Here is a 22,083-nt window from a genome sequence, read left to right as displayed (position 1 = left end):
AGATGGTGGCTGCGGCAGAAACCGGGGAAGCCCCGCCCCGCCCGGCGGCGCTGCCGTACGCTGAGAGCGGGCGGAGGCCGCAGGAGCACTGTAACATGGCGGCGTCTGGCAGTGGTGGCAGCCGGGTGGATAACGGCTACAGCAGCCAGCAGCCGCGGCGGAGGAAGGGTCCGGGTGCCCTGGCCACGGCCTACCTCGTTATCTACAACGTGGTGATGACGGCGGGGTAAGGACGTGTGCAGGGGCCGCCCGGTGAGGCCGATGGCGGGGGGTCTCTCTGGCAGGGGCGCTCCAGCCGCCTGCGCCCTTCTCCGCGCCCCGTCTGTCTCCTGAGGCCGCCGCCTTCCCTTCCATGGGGGAAACTTTTCCTGCCTCACGCGGCAGGGAGGCGGCAGGCCGGGGCTCGGCGGGGCCCGTCCCGTCGGAAGCGGCGACCCCCGAGGGCGGCTCTCCGCGCTGTGCCCGGACGGCTGCCGGAGGGAGCCTGCGGCTCGGGGATCTCGGCTCAGACGGGCTGCGGCTGTGTATGCGTGTACGCGTCTGTGTGTGCATGGACGCGTGTGCGTTCATGGGCGCGTGTGCGTGCCCGCCGTGGTGCGGGTCGGGCTGGCGGCCGGGGCTGGCTGGGAAAGGAGCCCCGCTGCTGCTCGAGGAGCAGGACTAGCCGAACTGATCGGTTTCTCTGTGGCTTTGCCTCTCTTGTCTGCCCCGTTCTCCCATACGGTGCGCAGCCCGAGTGCTCCCTCGTGCTGTTACCCGTCACACCTTAAGCTGTCTATAATTCTGAAAGAGCACGACTAAGGATCTCTCTCCCCCCTTCTCATGTTGTAGGGGGGTGCCTGGTCTCCTCCGGTATGTAAGGCTGCTGTGCTTGCTTTCGCGTTTCTCTCTGTCACACACTATAACGATACCCCGGGGGTGTCGGTGAGTTACCCCGGAGCATGGCCCTGGTGCTGCCCCTGCCCTGCCCGTGCTGGGTGTGAGCCCACTCCGCGCTGGCCGAGTCCGTCTGCGGCATATCCTTCTCGCGCCCCTTCCAGGACGCCTTAAGTGAAGCAGAGCAAGTGCGTGTTCTCTGGGAACTGCTGCGTTTTATAATTGACACCTTAATTTCCTCTGCAACAGTTTGCTCATCTAGGTGATTGTGTAGATCGCTGTTCTGGCCTCACCACGCCAGTGGTGTGGATTCCAGCACTTTTCAGTACAGAGGTGGGCCTAAACGCAGGGATTTATCCACCGTGGTAGTTCAGAAAGCAGAGCAGTTATCCTTTAGAGCCCTGTGAGATTGCCCCATGAACCCTTCATCTGCCACATACTTAGGTTGAAGGTGAAAGCTACTGCCCGTGACATGTGAACTCCGAGGCCTGCCTGATGCTTTGCTCTTGCCCCATGGTAAAATGGAGACTTGGGGCCATTGGTGTGTGCTCTTGTCTGTTCTTAGGCACAAAAATAAAAAATAGCATCAAGTGGGGACTCTCAAGATAAAGGAAACTTAGGAGACTTTTTTCTTTTTTTTTTTTTTTTGAGGCTGTATTGGAATCCAGATAAAAATAAAACCATCCTTTGAAAGATTGAGGATATTTGAGAAAAGAGGCTTTAAAGTGGATCACGAATAAACCTGTTTTCCACTAGATAAATCCTGGCAGGCAAGGAGTCAGGTGAACAGAAGAGGCTCACTATTTTGGGGGAAGAGTAGTAAAGAATTAATATAGATAAAATTTATTTTAATAAGGTAATTTGCCATGATATCTTTGCTGGTGACAGCTGGTACTATGTCAGTTTACAGGATAGTTACACTCAAGTAGAACAAAGGGTAGCTGGGAGGGGACAGCTGGGTTTTGGTAATGTGCTCATTATACTATTGGCCAATAGGTATATTCCTGCGCAATGGAACTGCTAAGCAGCCTTCAGGCTTTGTGTGATGTTTGCAGGGTATTTAATGCGGAGGGGAATGATAATTACCCACCAGTTTGAAAAAAAGCCAATTCAAGTATTAGAAACTCAGAAATAAATAGCGTAAATCTGTACTTAGCTTCTTGTCATGTAAAACTTGATCATAATGTTACCTGTTTTTCTGATTTATATCAAATCTCCTAGAAAATTCCAGTCTTGAGTGGGATGTGGCTTATGGTGCTTTAATGTGAGTTGCTGTTTTTTTCTGGGCATTTAGGGTAGGTCACTGATAATTTATCTTCAAATGGATGAGGATTTTGTGCTTCCCCTGCACACTACTGAAATTCAACAATACACAACACTGAACTTAGTTCTTTTGTAAAAGACTTCATAAGGTAGTTTTTCAGGAGTTCTGAAGCTCCGTTGTCCATATGAAAAGACTTGATACACAGCTGGTGGCAGTGATGACTTTCCCTGAGTCAATCAGAGTGCTGACTCGGTTTCTCAGATAGCGCTGCCTTGGAAAGAAAATTGAAGGTGCCCAAATGGTGAAGTGAAGCTTTAAAAGCACATGGGGTTTTCCTTCTTTTAAAGTGGGTTTGTTTCATATTCTTTTACGAAAAGGTGGTTTTTAAACTGAAACTCACAACTTTGTCATGCAATAAATAGGTATTAAAGTAAATGCTTTAGAATCATAGTTGCCTTATCTGTTATTTATTTAAAATGGATCAAGTAACAGTTGAAAAATCTCAGCATAATTATTGTATTTACCTGGCATTTATCTTGACTTAGCTAAAGAAAACATACTGATTCTAAAAATACTAGATCTTATTCCTAATTTTATACTGCAGTGGAGGTAGTATATGGATTCCTAGTAATACAATGGCTTTTGAAAGAGTAAAACACTGGGAAAAGCATATATACCTGTGGATGCCTAAATGAGGCGGCATGCACTTACTGTTTTGTTTGCATGGTGTAGGTGTTTTCTTTCAGAAGAGGGACCACTGTGATACAATGGGAGTGACCAGTCCTTCTGTTAGCTCTCAGCTGTACTCGCTCACGTTTTTTCAACCATGGCTCCGAGCGTTAAGCTGGAGAAAGCATTGCAGCTTTCTTCCCTTGCATTCAGACTGTTATTTTCCTGTGACAGCATGAAATCATGTAGTCATGCCTGCCCTGGCATAGGAAGCTCATTCTGGAGGCATATCTGCAGCATAGAAATTATTACCTAAAAACCATGGTTGACCAAAATCAGTGAATAATGGAGAAGGCAGAGAGGGGGACACATGCTGTTAGCTGAGTGTAAATGTTTTGGTAATCTGCTTTAAAATGCAGTTGTGTTTCTTAGTTTTAGTCAAGGGCTGTAACTGACTAGTACATATGGGTGGAAGTAGCTAATGGTGGTACAAAGAATGAATTTCAGAAGTGTTTCTCTTAACAAGATGGATCTTAATGTAATAGCCTTTGAATCTGCAAGGGTTTGTGGTACAAGTGTTGGGCAAAGAGTGTTCTGGGTTTCACTGTCTAAGTCTTCAGTGACTGCTTGTTGAAAGTCACAGTACATTTTTCCCTTTTCAGGTGTGTTCAGTTCATAGCTTTATTGTATTTTCTTGCATAAATGATGCAGAACCTCGGTAAACTTTACATAAGAAATCACTTGTAAGAGAAATAAAAGGAATTAAACTAAGGACCCGAGCATGAAGTTTTTCTATCAAGACTGAGCAATGAAGAAAAAAAAAAAAAAAATTTTTCTTTGTTTTGATTCATTGAGTAAGAGTGTAAGAGTCTAGCTTAAAGTTTACATGGCAATGGTAATTTAATGAAATGCAACTCCAGCTGGTGTATCGGGTAGACTTTAGTTGTGGGACAGAGAAAACTGGAAAACCTAACTTACTGCTAAACTTCCACTTGACAGTAGTGCCTTTTCCTGCCCTTTTAAACTTCTCACCAAGTTTCTTTTTCAGTTGATCTTCCTTGCTTTCACCTACTCCTATTCCATTCTCTCTAGTTGTAGAGGGTGAAGAACTATTTAAGAATCACCAAAGCAGGACAGAGGTGCTAAAAGATTCAACAAAAACTAGGCACATCTTTTCATTTTGTGCACATTAATACTTTGACCTGTATTAAATCCTTTTTGAAGGACAGTAAATGGAATGGAATGTACAGTCTTTGTGAAGTCAGTGACCCATCAGGGGGAGTGGAGTTGAGCAAGGGGCTGTAGGTCCTCCTGGAGCCACTTACTTTACCAGTCCTTTGGTTAAGGTGAGAACCGTTTGCAGGCACAACCGAGAACTGGTATCTTGTGGAATCTGAGAAGTTGCTTAATTCAGCAAAGTTTCTCAACAAACATGGAAGGTTAGTCAAAACAGACAGCTACGAACAGGACAGTGGCAACCTTACTGGTTTATTCTATGCTGAAGTCCAAATACAAAATTAATCTCATTCTTTCTTTGTGAACAGCAGTTACTTGGCAGATGTTTGTCTTTGGGTTTCACAAGGCAGCTTTAACTGCAATAACTTGTCACTTCTGAAAAAATGGGGGGCTTCTTTCTTGTTCCGTATTTCTCTTTGCCAGTCCTGCTGCTTTTGTTTGGTGCTTCTGAGAAGTCCAGGTAAAAATGAAATGACATTTTTTCAGTTGTACTAACAAATGTTACAAACACAGGTTTGGATGCCAGAGTTATTTACTACTGAAAAAGCTGAATTTCACAGTGTATTTCAAACAATTACTACACTTGGGACAGTGTTGGTATATACTTCATAATACCTAAGCTAACGTGGTACATGTAAGCATCTAACATGCCATAAATTAAGGGAGTTTCTTCATCTTCCCTGTTGCAAAACCACAGCTGCGGATTTTTTTTTCCGAAGCGTAAAAAGGTATTGCATAGTTATGGACTTTCTACCTGTATACACACACTTCCACTGAGCTGCACTGTTATTAGCAGAGATGCTTGGTGACTGTTACCACAAGCTTTGTAACAACACTTCTGGGTTTGGAGGGAGGTGGTGGTAAAGTAGGGTGGCATTAAGAGTATCTGAAGGGAGGACAGCCAGGATGAGCCTGTCAGTGAAAAGCCTGGGAGCTGCTGGTAAGGATTCCTACTTGCTGACCAAATCCTTCTCCCCATATTTCCATTGCCACAGGCAATTGGAAACTAAAGTTGACTGTAGATGCTACGTTCAAGTGAAAAAGTGTTTGACCAGGGTGTGCTCACCTTAGTTTTGTAGTTTGTCCTAGACTTCACTGAAGAATTCCTGAGGCTGTGGACAGCTGTGGTAGTGAAAGATGTTACTGTATTGCCAAGACTGGAGGAAGAATTTTTAGGATTGCTTCCTAAAGTGCCTGAGGGGAGAATCATCAGGGTTAGCAGGTCACAGGTTTATGGTATAGCTGTGGTTTTATAGGCACTACTTCTGCAGGCCGAGGTATATTTGTTGCTTAACAGGAGAGCTGGGACAGGAATGGTCATTGCTGCCTTCAAGGCTTTAGCAGGCTCAGTTTTCTCAGTTACTTACCCATAACTGTTTCTCATAAAATACATGCTAGCAATTAAACTGGATGGTCTACCATAAAGTCTGAGGGTTTATTTTGAACTGAAACATTAAAATTATTGCCTTCTGGATCTTAACTGTTTATGTCATACTTTTTTAACATATGGTATGGTAAGAGATCTTTGACTAGCAGCAAATGATTTTCAACTCTAAACTAAACAAAATATGATGCCTATCTTATTTAAACTTCCATAACTAAATTAAATGCAGCTTATAAAAAATGAACTTAGACATTAAAGATAATGGTATCGTGTTGGTGCTGAACAATGCTTAAAAAATGTGTAATCTTTAACTTTGATAAATCTGCAGAGAATCCAAATATTTAATGTTTTCTATGTTGCACGGGTCGGCAGAAAGTATCTTTCTGTGCCTGTTGCTTCCTCCCATATCAAAAGAGGGGTTAAAGCTTTCTTTGTATTTATGCTCTTGCTTAATGTCTCCTTATCTTAAGCTTCTTCCTCTCTTTCAGATGGCTTGTTATTGCAGTTGGTCTAGTTCGAGCATACCTGGCTAAGGGTAGCTACCATAGCCTTTACTATTCAATAGAAAAGCCCCTGAAATTCTTCCAAACTGGAGCTTTGCTTGAGGTAGGTGTAGTCTTCTTCCCTAGCATTACTGATACTTGCATGAGTGTTTTGTTTTGTAGAAATAAGGTAGTCTTTGTTGAACAGCATGTTTATAGAGTGTTCTGAAGGTAAATGTAAGAAGAATGCCTTCACACAAGTGCTGAGTTTTTCCTTTTAACAATCGGGGAACTTGCTGCCTGCTATTTAGCTTGAGCAGCAGAGCTAGATATTTTCAATCTTTGAAATACAAATATTGAATCTTAAGCTCTTGTGGTAGAACTACGTATGTTTCTGAATTGCTTCATTTGAAATGTTAGTGATTTGTTTTTTTTCTTTTTGTTCTAGATTCTGCACTGTGCGTTTGGTAAGCTTATAAATTTTCAGTTTTATTGTTTTTATAGAAGACTGCAGTTTTAGCAGTGTATTAGCACAAAAAATGTTATGATCTATGAATTGCCAGATTTCATTCTTGCATAACTTACTAATTTTTTGCTTGAAGTACATTCCAATTTTTTCCTAAATAATTTGACAAGTTACATCAGAAGAAGGAAAATAGTGTAGCAGGTTTTCAATTACTTGATATTCTATTTTTATCTAGATCCTTCCAATGCTACAAATCTTAGAGCAGTTTATAAATGTTTTATAGTAGATCATTACTCTCAGTCTCTACATCCTATAATCTTCTGTACCGAGCTGTCTTTCCTCCAAGAAATATTTCTAGCTGGAACTAATTTAAAATCTGATAAAAATAACACTTCAAGCATGTAACTTTGCTCGCATCTCTAGAGCATAGATGTAAGTTGTAAAATTAGAAAGGGGTAACCACTCTTTATCCTGGATTTGGCTGTGCTTTAATGGAACTGTTTGGGAGAACTTAAGGCTTGACTAGACATTTCTTGATAGCCTGTACTGTGAGACTTCTTTGACAGCTTGGTAGTAGGAACTCAGTCGTGTGTGTGTAGCCATGGTGTTATGGTTCAGTCATCCTGAAGAGCCTCTGATGTCTGAGTGACAGGACTGTCTGGTTAGTTGTTGTGAGTAGTGAACAGTTTGGCCACAGCATTTGCATGTTTTATTCACAGAACAGATGATGTGTCGCAGTTTCTGCAAGATCAAAGCCAGTGTGCTATGAAAGGGAGCACTGCCTGTCTGCTTACCTTTGCTTAACTCTGATTTTTGTAAACAATTCAGTCTTCACAAAGAGACAGTCTTATGTTTAAGTAGTTGGTATTGTGATTTTAAGTGTGTTTGAGCTCCTACCTGAATGCTTGCTAGCCACCGTTTAAAGAGTAAGATGGCATTAAGGTTCCTAAAGCTGCAGCTATAAACTTGCTGTGTTGTGCAGATAATTTACATACTGGAGGGTGTAATAGATTGCTGGTTCATATTGAATTTCTGTGCAAAAGATTTTGTTGTTGTTGAATAACCAAATGTGTTAGCTGGAAAACTTAAGTTTATATACATACCTTTGTCAGCAGAGGGCAGTGTAATTCTTTATTTGATAGAGTAGTGCTGACCTTCCTGAATAATTAAGTTATTCTGAAAATGTTATCTTATAAAGGGCAGCCAGTAGACTGTTCACAGATCATCTCAAGAAATGAATGATCAATGAATGACTCTTCAAACTGATGTAAAGGCTTCTGAGTACACTATATGTTGCCTGTGCTGCCAGGGCAGTCCTTTCTATACCAGTTTATTTTGCTGAATGTTAATCACTTTTTTTACCAGAATAAACCATAATTATATTAAAAAATTCTCAAAAATCAATAATAACGTGAAAGCTTAGAAATCTTATTTAAACAAGTGACAAGAAGGACAATTTATCACTTTCAGATAAAATGCTATTTTACCATCCTAAATCTATAATATTCCACTGTTTTCTTAAGCTAAACTTGTCTGCACATGCCAGTGTTTGCTAATTTTTCAATGAAATCTAAGAAAGAGTGTAAAAATGTGGTTGAATTATCTTTTTCTCACACATTAGAATATATGTCCACACCAGTCAGGGAGAATCCTGTGTTTCACCTTCCAGGCAGGGGCAGAACAGCAGACAAGATGACTGTAGCAGCCTGGCTGTGTGCAAAGCCAATAATTCTGGCTCACTTGATTTGAGCTGTGGATCCATTTAGCCCTGTTATCCTCAGTTGCACAATTTAGTACTGGTGAAGAGAGCCATTAGTGGAATGTTGTAGCATTTCATACCATTATAATTCTATCTTTTTGCTTTCCCTAACAAAGTTTTTTACAAAATCCCCACTTGTTATAATTGCCCATAGATTTATTTTTTTTCTGTTAATGGAAGTATTTGTCAGCTAAATAAAGTGAGGGGGTTTTTGCACAGCTGGATATGCTGCCACTGTCTGCTGTAGTTCTACTGACTCTGGTAAAAGTTTCTGTGCAAGGAGAAACAGGAAATTTGCAGATTCTTTTGCCCCCACTACACTAATTGCTGTAACTAGAGCTGTAATTCTCTGCGAGTAGAGGAGCTTATATGTGACAGATGGCTGTGTGTATCAGCATAACTTTTCTCTCCACATCTTTTGAGTGGAATCTGAAATGTTAGCATCTGTGAGGCAAGTTCTTCAAAATACAAAGATTGATAGGGGAATGTATCTATCAAGCACAATTGAGAACAGAACTTTGGCATGTGGCAAAGATTTAAAAAATGGAGAGCTCTACAGTAAGAGAGCAGGTAACATGTAGCCCAGAGACCAAGAGGAGGCACTGAAAAACAAGCAAATGGAAAGTGACTGTGCAATTCCTTGACTTGTGTAGCAGGCAGAACCCAAGAGTATGCATGGCATTGACAGCATGGAAGAGCTTCTCCCTGAAGGAGCTTGATTTGGAAATAAAGGTGGTAGGAGCTGCCAGAATGTGGAAGCAATAGTAGTAGCACAGGGATTTTGCAAAAGTAATAAAGAAAAGCAGGAAGGCTTTGGTGAGTACAGGCCCAGCCTACTGAACTGCTACAGTACCAGCGTTCCTCCCATAGCAGTGCTCACCAGTAACCCTCTGGTAAGCCAAAGTCAGCACTAGTGGACTTTATGTTAGTCCGCTCAGTTAGGAGGATACCAGGCTTCTCACCTGTAAGCTATGCATACAGCCTATTTTCAGCGAGAACTCCATGGAAGAGAGGAAGCACTTGGTGGGAGTTGGAAGGATCTCCTCTGGACGGTGTAGTCCAGGGTCTGGGAGAGGTCTGGGTATGGCTTACCTGGTGCTTGGTTCCGGACCTGAACCCTCTGTCAAGTACTGCTCTAGCATGTGAAGTGTTGTGTAAGTGGTGACAGGTGTTTTTAAAATGCCAAGCTTAAAATTGACTGTCAGGTAGCTTTTCACTTCAGTAAATAAATAATTAGAGGCAAGTAATGTTTATTTAAATTGCAGCTGATGAGTCACTTATTTTGATCTCCTGGTTTTGGCATAGATGAGCATTGTCTTGGCTATAATGAAAACCCCTGTGTGTCTAACTTGTGAGATAATCTTAGATGGTTCATACACAGTCTTTCTGGCTTATTTGTAGATTCCTTTGCAAGAACATTAGGTTATCTTGCATAGGGAGGAATGATCTAAATTGTATAAAAGGAAAGGTCTGTTTTATCATAGGAGTGAGCCTTTGTGTACAGATTGTGAGGTTTTAATAGCACCCCTTTTTGCATTGTCCGAGTAACAGACAACAGTTCTGCCCTGAGGTTTTACAACAGAAATTAGATTATGAACAATTCGTGATGAAACCAAAGAGAACTGTGTGTAGGATTTTTCCTGCAGAGTAGCCCTCAGCAACTTTTAATGCTACTCTACCTTTTATTCTAAAAGATTAACATAATGACTGTGTGACTAACAATAATAAAACTTGCTTTTAGCTTTTCTTCTTCTTTCTTCCTCTTCTACTTTCCAATTTTGTCTTGTCTTCTTCCTGAGGTTGTTGTGTTGCTTGCTGTGATTTGCATTATAGAAGCACTTTTACTGTATTTTGGGAGCTGCATCTGCTTTTGTGTTTTACATGCTATTACATGCTATTACAAGAAAATAAAACTTTATGCTGTGAATGTTAGAAGACCTGGACGTATAGGATCCTTTTAGTATCAGTTTAATCAGCACCTCAGAACTTAGAAAAACCAGTGAAATCTGCTTCCTTGAGAAAATCTTAAAATTTCTTCTGTGTCTACAACACATCAGCTATTCCTTGGGGTTTGGTTTGGGTTTGGTTTTGTTTGTTTGTTGATTATTTTTTTCTTAAGTTATACTCCTAAGAAGGAATTGTGAACTTTATCAGGCTATGAGCTGCATCAGTGTTCCTTCAAAATAGTTCTAACTTTTGCTTGCTGTTTTGAGGGTTGTATTGTGCAGAATATCTTTATTATTTTTATTCTTTAAATCATAATAATAAAAAATATCTTGGATAGTTCAGTGAAAAAGGGTTTATTTGAAAGACTGTACAGCAAGGCTGTTTGGTTGAGGTTATCTCATTCAGCTGTTTTGTGTATTAAGGAATGTGCTGTGATTGAAGGCTGCTTAGTTTTATTTGCATTTTGATGCACAAAGTCTTGTCAGTTACATGTTTTTACAGGCTAATGTAGTGTAACAGGACAGACTTCATACTCTCAAATTGGAAAAAATGAATGCTTTCCTTCCAAAGAAATTAAAATAACTGGACTTTGGCTTAGCTGTGGTTTATTTCCCCACCCCAGTAGTCAGAAATATTTACTAATTGCAAAATATCTTCCAGGCATTGTTCCCTCTTCTGTTGTTCTGACTGCTTTCCAAGTGATGTCAAGAGTTTTCCTGACGTGGGCAGTAACACATAGTGTGAAAGAGGTAAGTTAAGCTACAAAATAGGTAGAAAAACTAATAACCCATTCTAAAAAGCAAGTGTTGCTCTCTTTTTCTTTAAAATGACATGTTTGTATCCCAACATGTGAAATTTATGTGACTTTTTGAGGATGAAAAGAAATAGATCTGCCATAATCTTTTATTGACAGTCAAATAGATTGAGGTCTGATGTGCTCACCATAAGACATCTAGCTCCTGAATAGGTTTTGCAGTGCTTACTGAAAGTTAGAGAGGTTGCAGTGTGTAATACATACCCCAGAACTGAGGACAGTGTTCTAGTATTGATCTCACCAGTGCCATAATTAGTAAAATCTCCTCATTGCCCCTCTCTTTCATGCACAATTTGCTTTCTTTACCATGGCACATGGGAGCTCTTCCTCAGCTGTTTGTGCACAGCAATGCCTGGATGTTCTCTGTTACCACTCTCCAGGAAAATCTTCCCCTTGTCCTTCATTCGTTTTTCTTGCATTCAAGCACAGGTGGGGTTTTGGGCCTGTGAATTTTTTCTCATTGCTCTATTTTATACAAACCTTTGCAGAATCTTTTGGAAGCTGTCTTATTTGGAAAGTGTTCGTGACAGCTGTTTTAAAATCTGAACATGCTTTAATTGATACAACTGATGCTGGGTCTTTCATGTCATCTGAATACCTTGTAGTAGCCCAGATATGCTGCATGTGTGGTGTTACTTTAGCCAACCAATTTTACTGGTTTTCCTCTTATTAAAGAGGGAAGTCAGTCTTGATGCCAGTGTCGGCATATCTGCCTGAAGTAAAAGATGGTCTTCTAGTGTCACATGCATGAGATCTTTTGTGACTTGACATGAAGAATGTCTTAAGGAGCTTGTCTTATTACCAAGTCTTCAGGGAAGCTGCTCTCTTTTCCTTACTCCTTCCTCTGTTATCAGAGTTTCCATCCACATGTACAGTAACATAAATCACTGTAGCTCCTAGTAATTGACAGCCCATTCTGATATTATGATGCTTGTTCTTGTGGAGCCATAGTTTAATACTATTTAAAGTGGAGGAATGTTATTAAAAAAAAAAAAAACAAAAAAAAACCAACAACAAAAAACCCCACACCAAAATCTTGGAAATACCTTCTGATGGATTTCACTTTTGCTGCAAATAAATGTACTCCAGCCTCTGTTAATTTACTAGAGATAAATATTAGATTTTGACCAAAAAAAACCCACCATGTAATCCCAAAACAGATTTTAAGATACCTGCATAAAATATTTTTAAAGAGCTATGCCTGTCATTTTGCTTGTTACCTGTATGAAGCTGGGGTACTTGGTGCTTCGTAATGAACAGTGGTAATCTGTTTCTTATGAATTGCCTCCTGCTTTTGAAGTAACCCAAGTGTTCAAGGTTGGATTGCATGGATTAGGATTATTCCCTGTGTTGTCTGTTAGGCATCAAAGGCAAGTCTGTAAAATTATTGTTGATTAGGGTTTTTTGAAACTTCATGCCCACACTCTCACTGGAGAAAACCAGCAAAATGGGAGAAAATGTGAGCAACAAGTTCAGCCCAATATTCAGTGTTTAGCAAGCAAGGACTTTTTTTAGCAAGGATTCTTTCAACAATATTACACATAGGGTGGGTTTTTTTTTCTCATGTCTGTGTGGTCTTGTAGCTGAAGTCTTGTGATTATGTCTTATTTTTATTAATGTCTTAGAAAGTAGCCGTAAGAATGGTAAGGATGAGGAATCCTGTGATGAGTTTTTCACCTGTGACTTAGAAAATAAATCAAATTAAGAGGTTGTATTCTAACCTCTCCCCTTCCCCCCCAGCCAGAGAGCACACAGTCTCACCTGTAGAGTTGTATTGAAAGTGTCACAAGTGTTCTACTTTTTCTAAAGGGCTGTCTGCACAAGTGAGCTCCATGGTGAAGTCCAGGATTAAATTCTCACACAGCTTTATGGAACTTGTAAGCTATGCAGTTGCATGATGAGGTTCTTGTAAAATAAAACTCAGTTATCCTCTTTAACTTTTTGAGTGAGACTTGTTCAGTATCTTGCTTTTCCAGACTGTTTTCATATATAATACAGTTAAAAGAAGAAACGTGTATTGCATCTCTCCTTTCTGTCAGAATACACTTCTGGATATGTGATGTGATTTGAAGCATGCTTCTTGCTACTAACATGTTTGTGCGTTTTGTTGAATTTAGTGCTGATGTGTTGTTAAATTCAATACGAAAGTATTTATAATAAATGTTAAAGCATGGCAAATGTTAAAGCACTGCACACTTTGAGTAGCAACGAGATTCCCCTTAACTCCATCATGAGTAGCTGTTAGCTTAGTGGAGGAGGGCCTGGCCTGGCATGTAATACAGTACTTGCATTTGTTTTGTCATTACATCAGAAAGGAGTCAGTTTGAGTTTTGCTGTTTCTCCTACAAAGGAGGAAAGAGAATGAGCAGTTTGGTGTGAAGGGCTAGAAGAAAGTAGGCATAGGACAACACGAGGTGCCCTTCAGTTTGAAGTTGTCTTTCTGAATTTGGGTAAACAATGAGATCATCAGGCCTTCCTAGAGTTCCATTCTGATAGATAATTCTGCACCCAGTTCTGGTGGGTAATTAAAAATTATGTCAGCAGTGATTTACTGCTTGTCCACTTGGGTTCAGTTATAGATATATTGCAGATAAGTATAGTATGTATTTAGAGGAACCTTTCTAGAACATGCAGAGAGAGTGGTGTGAAGATGACATATATAGTATATTGAGCTGGTAATTAAGACTCTGGTATCTGCAGTTGTGGATTGACATCTTCAATCAGTAACAAAGCATGTTAAAAGGGGAAGAACATCTTAAATTATGATAGCTAAGACTTAAGTTGTAGTAAGAGAAGCCCAAGCTGCAAAGTTCAGAACTCTAAATGGGCGAGTGCAGTTGAAAAGCCTGATTCATCACTGCTTTACATCTATGTAAAATTTTAGTAATTCTGTGTAACACAAATGTCTGTCAGGGCCTTTGTGCCTTCTGTGAAGCTTTCTCTCTGGACATTCTGTTTCATCATTATAGTTGCATAGTGTTGCTGGTTTTACTCTTCTGCACTGGATTGCTTGTTTAGCTGAAATTTTTTTGCAAATAATTTGTCAAACTGTTACTCTTAATGTGGAGAAATCTGTAGAATTTCCCTTTCTGTGCATAAGGAGAACAGTAAAAACCTCCTGGGTTTTATTTCATCAATTCCCAATTGTCATCTTTGCATCTTAAAAGGCTGTGGGTTCTTTTGTGTTTTAACAAACATTTTGTGCTATTCATAATACTGAAGATAAGATAAGCTATATTTAGAACCCTCCTTGATGATAAACTGGTTTGAAACATAGGCCAAAAAATATGCTCATTGTATGACTGGCATATTAAGACAGTTGGACAAATAAATTGCAGATAAAGCATAAAATATGTTTTGACTTTGTCCAACACCTCCTTCAAAGACTAGCATGAAAAAGTAGAGGAAGAGAAATTGAGTTCTGAGGGCAGAAGTGGCCTTAGTGATTTATTAAGCTGTACTTAGCTGTTTCTGAGCTGTACTGTCCCCTTATCCTCAGCTCACAAGAACAATACAAATGCAGCATTGGTAGTGCCTAAATGAATAAGACTCTTGAGAGACTGCTTTGTGTATGAGTTCCCAGGGGTTTGATAATGTGCATCTTGGACATCTTTATTTGATGTATTGAAAAATTTTCAGTCTTCAGAGAGGTGTTCTAATAGTGACAGACTTCTGACAGGTCTGTTAGTTCGTAAGAATCATTCTTTTTAATGATGAGCTGTAGAATATAGGTAAAATGTGGTGATAAAATGCACAGTAGTCTTCTGTTCCTTACTGCACAGAATGGAACTATTTGAAAATTGTATAGGAATGAAAACTACTGCTGTTTTCCAGTATCCTTTCTTCCTTTAAATAGGGACACAAGCTATAAAAGCACAATCAATGATTCTTTAAGGGACTTTAACAGAGTTGTAGATGTTTTATAATGGTGTGAACTGTTTTAATAACTTCTAAACTTGTGAAGGCAGTGTTACAGAAGCCCTGTCATAGAACTGGATTCTAACTGCCAGATTTTCTATTTCTATGGGTATCATTCACTGTTACCTTCACAGTTTCTTGTCCTTGATTATATCCTCGGGTGCTACTTGAAGCTACAAATTTTTGGTTGTTGGTTTTACTGACTTCTGTAGATAGGGAAAGTGTGGTTTCGAAGTACAGTGAAGTTTGTGGCTCATACATTTAGATGAACTGACTAAGCTGCTACTCCTGATTTGACCAGAAGATGCAGCTCTGGAGTGCTTGTGAAGCACTCCTTGAGATCAGAAACATCTGTGAAGTGCTGTTAACTTTTCCAGGTTGAGAACTAAGTCTTGCTTATGAAGCAGACCCCAAACAGGATTAGGATCCTGTAGCAGTGTAAAAATAGATTTGGTTTCTTTTTTGAAAGTGTTCAAGTAAGTTTTGGATTTTGTTCTGTTATGATGACACAAGGGAGATCAATATATAAGCAAACTATCAGAGTTTCCTGTGGAAAAAGAACAAGGTGCATTTGCTGTGAAGCGCAGTGAAAGTGACTTGAAATGCTATACGCAGCAGAATGTAGATTTACAACAGCTGTACAGTCCAGGATATCCCAAGATTTATAAATATTTCTGGATTTTGTAGTTTGTAACAGAAACATTTTTATGGGTAATTCTCATGAGTGTATTTACACACAAATACATGGTCAGTTCCTTCCTATTAAAAGATTTCTGATTGCCCTTATATTTGCTCCTTTTTTGGTTTGTACGTGTACTTTTCCCAAGATGAATAGAGTGTACCACCCACACCTACTGACTTCCTTTTTCCTTTTTTCAAGAGTTGGAGGGAAAAAAAAAAGTGGGCCCTGTGGCTGAGCTCTTTTTTTCCCACGGTCCTCTGAATTTGGGCACGAAGTATTTGCACAGTTAAGAATACTGTTGAAAGGAGGGAAGGAAGCAAAAGGCTGCATAAAAATCATGTTTACTCTTAATAATTTGTAGTGCGCGTATGTGACCCTATAGACTACTTCATCACTGCTATTCCGTCTGAAACTTAAACTCGTAATTATGCTCCCAAGTCTAATATATCTAATAATAAATTTCAGAATACATCTTTTGAAGGTTACCCTTCAAAATATGAAGGGAGTAAAAGCTAGTTCAGTGATGTGTGTCTGAAATAAAAGCTCTAAGAGGTGTAAAGCAATGAAACGTAGTAACACCTTGAGTGTAACATTAGAGGAATTAGGCTGGATATAATATGCAGAAAAGGAGCAAGGGATAGTGAAGCAGGTGGTTGCAAAGCTTATCCAAGGTGTGACAGTCTGAACTTCTGCTTTTTCTCTCTTCCTAGCCTGTGTCCTGGTGGTGTTCTGCTGCTGCTCAAAATTAGGACCAGTTTCTCATCTGTAGAATGCTTTTGCTCAGAAGTAGCATGGACTAGGATCAGAATATAGGTATCAAGTGTTAGAGTAATATGTTAGCATCCTTTCTTGCTGCGTTAAGAAGGGACTGAAGTAGAAGTTGGTACTACATAGTAATAAGAAGAGGTTTGAGTTGTTCTCAGCATTTCAGGGTTTTCTTATACTGACTTAACTTGCACAGAATGGGAGATCTTAAGTTATCTGATCACCAGGCAGAGCTATTCTTAAGCAACTAGAAGAAGATGGAGCATGATAAGGGTTTTTAACTGTTGTTACTAATGTTGCTTTTAAGCTCATTCTTGGAGTCTGTTCTCTAAAATGATGCCGTAAAGCAACCCATGGGAATTGATTTCTTTGAGGTTTTCTTGGGTCTGGTGAGTAATTAGTAATACTTTAATTCGTACTGAGCTTTTTTCCTTTTTTACAGGTACAAACTGAAGATAGTGTCCTGTTGTTTGTAGTGGCCTGGACAATCACTGAGATAATCCGTTACTCTTTTTATACGTTTAGCTTATTAAACCATCTCCCTTATCTCATCAAATGGGCCAGGTAGGTGGCATAATAGAAATCATAGTCTTAAAGCACTGATTTGAGAGGGATATTTGTCTTGTAAAATAGTTGCAGTATAAAAATTAGATTCTGCCTTGAGGTAGTTGCCTTGTTTGTGAATGTGACTTCCTAGCTTCTTTCCAGCACAAAAAAAATGTATTGCACTGTAAACTGAAAGAATATACTGTCAGAACTCTGCCCTATTTACAAAGTGATTGTCAAAACTGATATTTAACAGTTAGGGGTAACAGTAAGTAAATTGACATTTAGCAGTAACCCTTGAATTCAAGGGTTGTACTTGAAACAATCTGTAAGCTCATCGATTAGTATCAACTGTGTTTGGCCTCATTTTAAGCAATATAATGACCTCTACCAAAGAGTTTAAAATTCAGAGTAACAAGGGGAGGGGGTAAGGAGGGAGGAGGAGAGGGTAGGTGACAGTAGTTTTGAGGAGTTTTTAGATCCACAAAGGTGATCTTTAAGTAATTGAAACTAGTTGCTGATTTGAATACTTGTCTTGCAACAACATTCATGCCTTGCCATACTTCAGTCAAATAAAAGCTAAGGGAGTTGAGAATCTAAAATTTTAATATCCATAATATTTAGCAAGTGCTTTGTTAGAAGTTGTCATAACTTTTAATCATTTTCATAAATGTTTTGTTCTAGGTACACTTTGTTTATCGTATTGTATCCAATGGGAGTCTCAGGCGAGTTACTCACAATATATGCTGCATTACCCTTCGTCAGGCAGTCTGGCTTGTATTCCATTAGTTTACCTAACAAGTACAATTTTTCTTTTGACTACTATACATTCCTGATCCTGGTTATGATCTCCTACATTCCAAGTAAGTATGAGTTTGTTAGGGTTTTTAATATTAAGAGCTGTAACAGGAAAAAATAATAGTTACGGGATTAACATGCATGTAACTAATTTCTCAAAATTAATTCTGAAAGATATCTAAAGGAAAAAGAGAAAGTTAAAACCGCAAGGATTTTTTCTACCAACACCTGCAAAACAGTAATACATGTTTTCACTCTTACAATTGGAATATAAAATTACTGTGGTACTTTTTTGGCAGATGTTGACATCATTTGCCCCCCAGACTTTTAGGAGGACAAAGTTCAAACCAGCTTCTTAAAATTCAGTCCTTTTTCAGGAATAGGAGCATTGTTTTTCATATTAGTGGGCGGGGAACCGTTTCTGTTGAATTAACTTGAATTGACATGATCCCTGGTTGATGTTTCTATAGATTGGATGAAGATTTGGCTTTGCTGCTTTGAAATGGAGAATAGGAACATGGAAGTCTTTAGCAAATTTAAATGTGCAAATAAAGTCTAACGTGTAGAATAACGTAGTTATGATGTTGCTGCTGTTAGCTATATCTGTAGCTGTCTTCATATGAACACTGTGAAGAATGATAAATCACATTCAAAGATAAAAATTTGAGTAGGGTGTCTGTCTCTATAACAAGCACTCACACTTTCAGTGAACCATATTGTAATTCTGACATCAAGGTTCCTAAGTTTTTCCAGCTGTTCTTGAAAAAGCACTTTTCATGCCTTTGTTTCTCCTTGTCCCCGTGATGGTGATGTTCTTAACCAGGCAGCCAGAACTTTGTTTTAGTCAAAATAACCATGAGTATAAATTACTCGTGTGATAGTTAGATCACAGGCCATTTGGGGGGGAGCCCACCTTGAACCCAAGTAAGTTTCATCCTGCTTTCTCCATTACAGTTGCTATGTCTTAAATGAGGTCTTTTCTGTGATCCTTTATAATTTGCTGGATATGTAATGTTCATTGAATGAAGTATTTATTTTGTTTTTATTATTTTTTAATTATTGTGAATTGGTATCTGAACTCCAAGAACCAGCTGCTTGGAATTAAGTGATCTTAGGTGCCTTCTCATCTGAAGGTATTCCTGAGATACACGAAAAGCAAGTGTTCATTGCAGTCATTGATTACACTGTAGTTCAGTTATTCAGTCATAAAAGCTACCTGTACAAGAGTTATGCCCTGTGACCCTACTGAAGATCTTGGTAACTGTTGTTAAAGTGGAGGGGTTTTTACATTCTAGATATTTGCATCTTACCATTTACCTCACTTTATATCTCTGAATTAGTACTTATTTAGTGTCTGTCAAAATTGATATTTTTCTAGAAAAGATGTCATTAAATTATTTGCCTATAATGCATCCCCATTACTTAGACTTCTAGTGGAGAAACCATGTGGCTGTGTATTCTGTTATGTCTCTGGATAGCTGTATTTGCTTATTAAATGAGTGGCGTGAATCAGGATAAGGACAAAACAATCACGAAATCAAATACAGGGTAAAGAAAGCCAAAAGAAAAAAATGTTGACCTGAAAAAAACCAAAACACAAATTAAATAGAATTTGACTTATGTTATGATTAACATTTTGCATGTGTAACGCTGACCTTGCTTTATTTTTATGTGGTTCACAAAAGTTTAGTGTCTCACGGCAATTTTAGCTTTTGCTGTTTATAAATGTAACTTTTCCATACCGTATTCTGCAAACATACTGTGTAATGTAGTCTTAGAAATAGGAGGGGAAAAAGCTTTGTGTGGAGGGTAAGGAGAGAAGAGATGGACGAGGCACTGGTTTGTATAAAGTTCCTTAAGTCCTGAAAAAGTGTCATCAGAATTGAAAGAAATGTAGCAAATCTGGAAATTCCATTCTTTTGGAAAGTATTTTCTTTCTGTTGTGTGTGTGCAGTTCAGGAAACTTTTGTCATCCTGCTTGTATGTGCACAGTTAAATAAGGCATTTTGCATTTAATTCAAAATGCTGTTCCTCTAGCAAAAGTTAAATAGTACCTGAAGCCTAAGGACAGTATTACTTATTCTCTTTAAAGAATAAAAGGCAATAGACAACTTGAGCAAAAAGCAGATAAGCATGTTTTCTTTTAATAGAGAATTGATGACCTTCTGCATGTGACTGCACATCTTACACTGATATGTAAGCCTCACTTCATACTTTATTTACTTAAGTCTGTTTTCTCTTCAGTCTTTCCTCAGCTGTATTTTCATATGCTACATCAGAGGCGAAAGGTACTCTCTCATGCTGAAGAACACAAGAAGTCGGAGTAATTTCAAGTCTTTTTCAGAACTTTTCAAACATCAAAATGCTGCAGATTTTCAATACCCAGCACATTTATAAAGAATATACCAAGATAATATAAGTCAGAGGTAAAAGACCAATAATTTAACAAGAATAACCAATAAATCTGATTTCACTGAAATTCCACAATGTAAAACATTTAAATAATTTTCAGCTTGCAGTGCTTCAGAAAACTTTTAAACTTTGTGGCTTGGCAATTAGCCTTTTCCTTTTTTTTTTTAAATGATCTGCTAAAGGGTTTCATTTATTACTAAATGCCTGAAGGTTGCAGTATGAGTGATGAAGTTATACCCACTAAATGCTTGAATTGGGATTATATTACTGATACCTCTTTTTCTTTAAGTGCTTGACTGCATGCCAGAAACTGTACGTATTGCTGTGAAAGCAAACAATATGCTCTGGAATACTTTATGATTTCTGTCAGAGACTCCAGTGAAGAATGTAATCTGGGCAAAGTGTCTGAATTAAAGGTAGGTTGTGTATTTAAAGGGTGATGGGAACAAGAACAGGAAAACATTTACGGGAAATGAGGGGAATGTGGTTCTTTAGGAATTTAAACAGTAGGGTATCTGACCAGAGTGTGTTCTCTGAAGATCTCATTTAAGTTGATTACTTAAATGCTAATGTTAATTCAGAGGTTGTAATGCTTATCTGAAACATTAAAACTCCTCTAAGTGCTGCATCCCTGGATAATTTTTTTAATTAAAAAAAAACCTAACTGTAATATTTCTAGTGATATCAGTAATGAATCTAAACAATATTAGGAGGCAAGTCACCCAGAAACAGGTGCAGTTCTCCCCTTTTTTTACTTGAAGTTATCATCTCTAATCACTGTCCTCTCAGTGGTACTCAGCTTTCAGTGTTGAGGACTATTTGGTCTACCGTGGAATCATGTGAGGGCCTTGGTCCTCAACCTTACTTTTCTCAAGTGACTGAAGTGTATCACTGGCACATCCAAGCAGGCAGTTCCAGGCACTCGGCTTCTGAAATGTTGCAAACTTGTAAGCTCCTTCTTTGAAAGCGGATCATCTCATGTGTTACGTGCTGCATTTGCAGATCAGGCAAACCTTCCCTCATCTGCTCTTTTGGAAGAGCAGAAGGCCATAGAAAGTTAAATTTTCATAGGTGCTTTCTCTGGGTTCTCAGGCTAAGCCTTCTTTTGGGAAGGTAAAACACAAAATGAAAGACCTGAGAAAACCTTGTAGCGAGGCAGAAAGCACTAATGCTAGGCAAGCATTGCCCAGAGTTACAAATGAACTGTTGACAGGGAGTGGAGGGTGGGAAATGGGAAGGATTAAGGGAGGGAGCAGCTTAATGAAGGTGAAAGGAAATGTAGGTTATGGCTTTCGCTCTATCAAATAGTCCTATCTTAAAGCAGTCAGAGCCACTAGACAACAACACACAGGCTTCTCTGGCTTCCCTCTTGTAACATCATGATTTAGTGCATAAATGAGGTATGACCAGTACTATGGTACTTGCAGTACTAGCCTAGTACTGTGCATGCCAGCACCTCCCCCTGGATATGGCCCATAGCTGTGTCCCAGTTATTTATTTGCTCTCCCTGAACATAGCCAATAAGTACTAAGGGCACAGGCTCTCTGTTCTAGCACTTAGGGAGAGCTGGATCTACAGTTATTTTGGTTTATGTTTGACAAAGCTATATTTAAGAATGCCCAACAAAAAAAAAAAAAAAAAACCCAACAGCCTTTGCATTTTTCAGTAATTTTTTTTTGGCTCCATCAAAAAGTCTGAGTGAATTTCCCTAGCACTCAGTAACATATGTAGCACCTTTAATGCTCAGCACAAACAAGACTACTATAAGCAGGGAGAGGGAAAAGAGACAGTAATGATCTTTGCTTCTATTTTAAACCTTTTAGAGACAGTCATTGGCTGTATTCAAAGACTCTATGGCTATATACATCCTAAAATGGGTTTGCTTTCAAAGATGCAACAATTTCATTTCTCCGTTAGGTTATGTGGTGGTTTGTTGTTGTGATCTGAGAAATGTTACATCACACTGTTCAACAGTGTAAGCTTCCACCTCAGAACAAAACATCTCCTTTTACTTATACTTGCTATCAGGAGTGCTATCAGGAGCATATTCATAGAGGATATGCTC

General features: G+C 39.0%; 1 protein-coding gene across 3 annotated transcripts; it reads left to right on the top strand.

The window, feature by feature from the left end:
* The first annotated feature begins 52 nt into the window (after positions 1-52).
* Positions 53-20,646, top strand: HACD2 (3-hydroxyacyl-CoA dehydratase 2). Of its 3 annotated transcripts, XR_008975037.1 has the most exons (8): positions 53-226; positions 5,918-6,035; positions 6,360-6,378; positions 10,744-10,832; positions 16,705-16,826; positions 17,493-17,671; positions 19,851-20,032; positions 20,308-20,646. XR_008975037.1 is itself a non-coding variant. In XM_057430193.1 (7 exons), exons 1-7 carry the CDS (start codon positions 96-98, stop codon positions 19,931-19,933), a joined length of 741 nt encoding a protein of 246 aa, XP_057286176.1. In that variant the 5' UTR covers positions 53-95; the 3' UTR covers positions 19,934-20,646. The 3 variants fall into 3 exon arrangements, 2 of the variants coding, with proteins under 2 accessions (XP_057286176.1, XP_057286177.1); XM_057430193.1 differs by having other exon boundaries at positions 19,851-20,646; XM_057430194.1 differs by lacking the exons at positions 5,918-6,035; positions 6,360-6,378 and having other exon boundaries at positions 91-226; positions 19,851-20,646.
* Positions 20,647-22,083: the final 1,437 nt, after the last annotated feature.

Source organism: Pezoporus wallicus, unplaced genomic scaffold, assembly GCF_028554395.1.
Source record: "Pezoporus wallicus isolate ANWC-B61680 ecotype Strahan unplaced genomic scaffold, APGP_CSIRO_Pwel_v1 contig_5261, whole genome shotgun sequence".
Taxonomy (NCBI): domain Eukaryota; kingdom Metazoa; phylum Chordata; class Aves; order Psittaciformes; family Psittacidae; genus Pezoporus; species Pezoporus wallicus.
This window is presented reverse-complemented; position numbering and strand designations above follow the sequence as displayed.